Source organism: Cyphomyrmex costatus, unplaced genomic scaffold, assembly GCF_001594065.2.
Source record: "Cyphomyrmex costatus isolate MS0001 unplaced genomic scaffold, Ccosl1.0 scaffold652, whole genome shotgun sequence".
Classification (NCBI taxonomy): domain Eukaryota; kingdom Metazoa; phylum Arthropoda; class Insecta; order Hymenoptera; family Formicidae; genus Cyphomyrmex; species Cyphomyrmex costatus.
The window spans coordinates 81,115-88,502 of NW_017280214.1; the positions used below are offsets into that span (position 1 = coordinate 81,115).

At 40.5% G+C, this 7,388-nt stretch overlaps 1 protein-coding gene across 1 annotated transcript; it reads left to right on the top strand.

Moving 5' to 3' along the window:
* Window positions 1–411: 411 nt before the first annotated feature.
* Window positions 412–3,999, top strand: LOC108779970 (uncharacterized). The gene is made up of 2 exons (XM_018547544.1): window positions 412–1,114; window positions 1,598–3,999. The coding sequence occupies exons 1-2, from the start codon at window positions 412–414 to the stop codon at window positions 3,997–3,999; spliced, it is 3,105 nt and encodes a 1,034-aa protein (XP_018403046.1).
* Window positions 4,000–7,388: the final 3,389 nt, after the last annotated feature.

Genomic DNA, 7,388 nt, shown 5'->3' on the forward strand with positions numbered 1-7,388 from the left:
CTTATTTTTCAAAACCGATTTATTCTTTTTTTATTAGAATTGTTTAAGCGGCAACACGCTTCAAACAATTCACTCTCTTATTTCCAAAATCGTTTAAGCGACTACCCAGCTAGCAAGCTCACGTGATAATGACGTGATTATGAAGTAATTTTGATGACAATGCCGTCAAGTGACATAAATGGTGTGGTAATATTCTAGGGTTGGCGCTGTCGTCTGTCGCTCCATATCGATTTACGTTGGTAGGACTGTTCGATGCTATCGATAAATCTATAGTGTATAACGTATAAACTAAGGCTCTATTTGGTAATGTGTAAAGTTTTATGTACGTACAAATTTTGTTTGTTAAAGCCTTAATAAAGAGCGTGCTTTCACATTACAATTTAACAAACAAAATCCTTAAATCACTGAATGATGGACAAGTACTTGAGATCCGAAAGATTTAACGTGGAACCAACCTCTACTTCCGCGGACAAACAATGGACGCATTGGAAACGAACGTTCTTGAACTTCTTGAGTAAATTCGGAGACGCGACTGAGGAAAATAAGTTGCAGCTGCTAACAAACTACTTAGCACCTGAAGTGTATCAGCATGTTAGCGAATCCAGTACGTACGAAAGTGCCATCGATGTCTTAGAATCACTGTACGTAAAACCTAGAAATGAGATTTATGCCAGGCATTGTTTAACCACGAGACGACAACTCACTGATGAGTCAGTGGACCAGTATCTTCAGATTTTAAAGCAACTAAGTAAGGATTGTAACTTCAAAAATGTTACCGCTGAGCAAAGTAAGAATGAATATATTAGGGATGCGTTTATTAGTGGCTTGAGTTGTCCGCACATTCGACAAAGATTACTTGAAAACGTGACGCTTACATTAGATGCTGCTTATGACCAAGCTCGAGCCTTGGAAATGGCTGAGCGACACTCTGCATCTTATTCTGGCTTATCTAGCACAGTTACCGCCTCGTCAAAAGAAATTATTGCTCAAGATTCAAAGGTTTCTGAGGCGACTGTGGCTGGTGCTTCAAAATCGGGGAAGTGCTATTTCTGTGGGGGAAACATACACCCCAGAGTGCAATGTCCGGCGAGAAACGTGGAATGCAGGTTATGTGGTAAAAAAGGGTACTACCAACGTGTATGTAAGTCACAGCCTTCTAATAATGCTGCATTTAATACTACGGCGTCTGCTGGCACTCTAGCGTCCCTGGCCACGGTGTCGCCTAGCTGTCTTCGGAAATCTATAGTGGCAATCATGAAGGAAGATATAAGGAGACTCCACTCGGTCTCGCCAGTCTGCAAGACATGAACCCATTTTAGGTTTCGAGTTCCGTTTCCGATTCTCGACACTCGCAGCGCTTGTGAATTTAGTAGTGCTGCGCATAATGAGTGCGAGTAAGAGAAATGATCATTTCTCTTACTCGCACTCATCAGAATCGGAAGCTGAACTCGAAACCTAAAATGGGTCCACTTTTATTTTACGGAGTGGAGTCTCCTTATATCTTACTTCCTGGTGGCAATTAAAGTAAACGGAACTGAGTTGAATGCTCTAATAGATATAGGGAGCTCTCTAAGCTTCATTAATCATTCTCTTGTAGGAAGATGCCGTATAAACCCGTTACCATACCTTGGCAAGATTACGATGGCAAATTCCTCTCTATCATCAGATATAATAGGACGATGTATAGCCGATGTGGAAATAGGAGGAAATACTTACAAAGATGTTGCGATATTGGTAATGAAAGATCTCTGCTCAGATGCTATAATTGGCCATGACATCTTACAACGTCAGAATTCGGTAAACATAGTTTTCCAGGGCCCGCCTCCCTCTCTCTCAATCTGTAGCTTGGCGGTTGCCAAAGTGCGCCCGGTTTCGCTTTTTGCTAACTTAGATGTTAATTGTAAACCTATAGCCACTAAATCTAGAAGACACTCTGAAGAAAATAACAAATTCATAGACTCTGAGGTTAAAAGACTACTGAACGAAGGTGTAATAGAACCTAGCAATTCTCCGTGGCACGCACAAGCTTTAGTCGTGAGAGAGGAAAATCACAAAGTAAGGATGGTTGTTGATTACTCGCAGACAATAAATAAGTTCACAATGCTGGATGCATATCCCCTTCCGAGGATCGAAGAAATAATCACAAAGGTCTCGGCGAATGAAGTCTTTAGCACAATAGATCTCGAAAGTGCCTATCATCAATTGCCGATTTTAAAATCTGAAAGAAAATATACCGCCTTTGAAGCCGGTGGAAAACTTTACCAATTCTTACGTGTTCCGTTCGGGGTAACGAATGGAGTAGCATGTTTTCAAAGAATAATAGACCAAATAGTGCAAGACGAAGGACTTGAAGACACCTTTCCATATCTGGATGACGTCACGATATGTGGGAAAACCCAACAAGAGCATGATCGTAACCTAGAGAGATTTTTAGCAGCGGCCCAGAAGTACAATTTAACGCTAAACCAAAAGAAATGTATTTTCTCTGTCAGATCTGTCACTTTACTTGGATACGTAATCTCTAATAAGACAATTAAGCCTAACCCGGATCGCCTTCAACCCTTGCTTGACCTACCAATTCCTCAGGATATTGCTTCTCTACGGCGAGTTTTAGGCATGTTCTCGCACTATTGCAAGTGGATACCGAATTTTTCAGAAAGAGTGCGTCCTCTACTGCTCAAGAATCCACTCCCGTTATCGAATGAAGCCATATTAGCATTTAAGAGTTTGAAGGACGACATAGCCAAGGCAACAATAGCCGCGGTACAAGACAATATACCTTTTCGAGTAGAAACCGACCCATCTGATTTTGCGATAGCGGCCACACTAAGCCAAGCTGGCAGACCTGTCGCATTCTTTTCCAGAACCCTAAATAAAACGGAAATACAACACTCTTCCATAGAAAAAGAGGCTTATGCTATTGTGGAATCTTTACGCTACTGGAGGCATTACTTAATCGGTCGTTATTTTGAAGTTATTACGGATCAACACTCTGTCTCTTTTATGTTTAATCAACGACATTCTAGTAAGATTAAAAATGAGAAAATCATAAGATGGCGTTTAGAACTCTCCTCTTTTAAGTTCGATATAATTTATCGCCCAGGAATTGAGAATGTGTCAGCGGATACCTTATCTAGAACGAGTGCCTCCATGACTCCAAGTATGGACCTTGATACTTTACACACCGCGCTCTGCCACCCTGGCATATCTCGATTATGTCACTGGGTTCGTGTCAAGAATTTACCATTCTCCACTGAAGATGTGAAGAGAGTTACAAAATCATGTCGGGTTTGTGCGGAATTGAAACCACGTTTCCATAAAGTCGAGGGGAATCTGATAAAAGCTACCTCACCATTTGAAAGACTAAACTTGGATTTCAAAGGCCCTTTACTAACAAAGACTAGAAATCAATACATTCTAACTGTGGTAGACGAATTTTCAAGATTTTCTTTCGCTATACCATGTGCGGACGTTAGTGCGTCTATGGTAATACGACATTTGGCTCACCTCTTCTCAGTTTTTGGGACTCCCGCATATATACATTCGGACAGGGGCGCCTCGTTCATGTCACAAGAACTTAAAACGTTCCTGACTTCTCAAGGCGTAGCAACCAGCCGAACAACCCCCTACAATCCAAGAGGAAACGGACAGGTAGAAAGATACAATGGAATCATATGGAAGACTGTCATGCTAGCGTTACGATCCAACAATACTAAAATAGAGCATTGGAAGGAAGTACTAGACATTGCACTGCATTCCATCCGCTTGCTTCTCTGCACAGCGACAAACTCTACACCACACGAGCGAATGTTCAATCATCCTAGGAGGTCGTTCAATGGCAACTCAATGCCAACCTGGTTGACTAAGTCTGGACCAGTTTTAATGAAAAGACACGTTCACACAAGTAAACATGATCCATTAGTGGAGGAGGTCGAACTGATAGAAGTGTCACGAGTGCTAAATTGCACAAGTGACAATTGCGCCATAACTGAGAAATAACGAAGACGAGAAATAAGAATAATATAAATTAATAATATAAATGAATCGCGAACGCAACTCGATTGCGCGATCACGCCCTCGACCGATTACCGGAACGCGCGGCGAAATAAGTTTAATAATAAGTTTAATATAATATTAAAACCGCGAGCGCGACGCGATTACGCGATCACGCCCTCGACCGATTAGCGGAACGCTAACGAGAAGCGCCGAATATGAAGGTCAGAGACCTCAATAATTCAAATAAATATGAGAAGACCGATGCAGAGTGGAGTCAGTAATTTTAACAAGTTGTAGCGCGTCACTCTGCTCGAATACGATCTTAAAGTTATATCGCGACACGCGTAGTGTAAGTGATATATGTGAAATAAATATTTTGTGTATGAAAGTGAAATTAATAAAGTTTATTCAGATTGTTATTCAAAGTTATAAAAAATAAAAGTGTTCCAATAATTAATTGCTGCTTCCGAATCCTTGGTGGATCCCGAATCCCGTGCCGCAAGTAGCGGCACAACAGAAGCACACCCGGAATATGCGTACGTCAGGTTACAAAATGGTCGGAAAACTACAGTTTCAACTCGGCATCTTGCCCCGCGAGGAGAAATCTTGGACGAGGACGGAGACAGTGAAATTATTCTCCCGGAACCTCAACCATCAGAACCTCAGGAGGATTTACCAAATCCTGATCTACCAGATCAAGGCACCCCCGAGCGACCACAGCCACCGGAGGATCGAGAAGAAATTCAACGCCCTGCACGTTTAAGACGCCCCCCTTCATACTTGTCGGATTATGAAACTAAATTCTAAAAGGGCAGGGATGAATGTGGTAATATTCTAGGGTTGGCGCTGTCGTCTGTCGCTCCATATCGATTTACGTTGGTAGGACTGTTCGATGCTATCGATAAATCTATAGTGTATAACGTATAAACTAAGACTCTGTTTGGTTATGTGTAAAGTTTTATGTACGTACAAATTTTGTTTGTTAAAGCCTTAATAAAGAGCGTGCTTTCACATTACAAATGGAACGTTATTTTGACGTCATTTGTAATACCAAAAGTTGACGTCACCGATATGACGTCAACTAGATGTTACATTGACGTCATATACAATATGACTATTACTAATCAATTATTTTTTGTTATTATTTGTGTATTGTTATATGATGTATCATTTTATCCTTTAATATTCGATGAAAAACAAGGATAAAATGATATGTCATGCGCATTACACTTGCGGAAATGCTACATATACTAATACATACACTATCATATAAACACATAAACCATCTGTTTTCAATATTTCCATTGAACAGATATATCACAATTATACAGACGTTGACATATACAGATTCGTGGGTCATCGAAGTACAGCAGTTCCCGTACGATTGTCAAGGTTAAGCATGCGAAGTCGTGGTACAACTTCGAATGGGTGACCGTTTGAGATGCATCATGAAAAAAAATTAATTCTCGAATTTAGAAAAAATTTTTTTTTCACGATTTCATTCTAAAATTGATGCTAATTAGTAATACTTACTTTAACAATCAAATAGTAATTATAGGGAAAACTGACCGGTATTCTACTTAAATTTCTAGACGAAGTATATACGAATTTACTACTGCATTATTGCACTAGTATAGTGACACTAATAATACTTTTTAGTCATATTTACGTCTCCCTGACGTAATAAAATAACGTCAATAAGATGTGACATAATCAAGTGATATATATGTCAGAATAACGTTACTTTTATGTCATAATTGACGTTATTTGTACCAAAAATTCACGTCATTATCACGTGACCTTGCTAGTTGGGTAACGCTTCAAGCAATTTATTTTTTTTTTATTAGAATTGTTTAAGCGGCAACATGCCTCAAATAATTATTCACTCTCTTATTTCCAAAATCGTTTAAGCGACTAACGCTTCAAGCGATTTATTCTTTTTATTAGAATTGTTTAAGCAGCAAAACGCCTCAAACAATTCACTCTCTTATTTCCAAAATCGTTTAAGCGACTAACGCTTCAAGCGGTTTATTCCTTTTCCTATAGAATTGTTTAAGCGGCAACACGCCTCAAACAATTATTCACTCTCTTATTTCCAAAATCGTTTAAGCGACTAACGCTTCAAGCGATTTATTCCTTTTCCTATAGAATTGCTTAAGCGGCAACACGCCTCAAACAATTCACTCTCTTATCTTTCAAAATCATTTAAGCGACCAACGCTTCAAGCGATTGACTCTTTCTCTCTCTCTCTCTCTCTCTCTCTCTCTCTCTCTCTCTCTCACTCTCCTTCCACCTTCCCTTACTTGTCCTCCCTACGATTTCCTAAACAAGAGACATGCTTCGGTAGATGGTCTAGCGCAATGGACATCGCGCGGGACTCCGAAAGCGGGAGAAAATAGAGGCCCTTCGCCGGCTAGGAGTCCTCATAATTAGGAAAGTCCAGACCGGGACCTTCCTGAGTGATACAGCTCGCCGAGAATTAATTAAAACCGAACAACAATTTACCTATTGTATGCGCTATGTACGTTTTCACTTTTGTATTTTCGCTCGCTCTGCTACGCTCCTTCCTCCTGAAAGGAGCGCTACCTACGTTCCCCTTCTCCTCAGCGTTCGCTCATCAGCGCTCGTTTCTGCGTTCGTTTGCGTTCGCTCGTTTCCGTATCTGCTCGTGCGCCACTTCCGTTTTCTTCTTACTAGTTCGCTTACTTCTGTGTTCTACGCTTGTCAAGCATGCACATGCATGATTTTTATAAGAATAAATAAGTATCATTGTCAACTCTTTTTCGTGTTGCTTCTTGCCAACACTGGTCCTTCGAGCACTGTTACAAATTGCACCAAGCATAACCAATTAAAACTTGAGCCACAAGGCGTTTCAAAGGAGAAAATAGCGCTACACATAGCGCATAGAGGCACATGCCCGCACATTTGGTCCTTCGAGCCGGATACGAGGATAACAAGGAATCCGTCCCAGCGATACAGAGGGTATAACCTGAATTTCATTCAAATTCTCATTCGAGCGTGCTCATAAGCTGCAAGCACAAGCATAAGTAATCTTTTAGGTAAGATTGTTTCGTTTACTCAAGGTAAGATAGCCATATTGCATGCGTCTTCACATTTGACCGCCATATTGGCTTTTCATTTCTCGAAACTTCGTTACATATACGTTCTCACATATACGTATATCTTTATATGCACACGCATGCGCTTCCTTTCACAATAAAGGGCATTATTCTCAATTCACCAACGATAACGTAAGAATCATAAGCATGGATTCGATATCATTGTCAGAGGCTAAAACTAAACGCACAGCCGCAAAGGCCTCTCTAACTCGACACAAGTCTGCCATAGAAAACTTTGACGCGAATCATGGATCGCGCCATGACATTATTGAA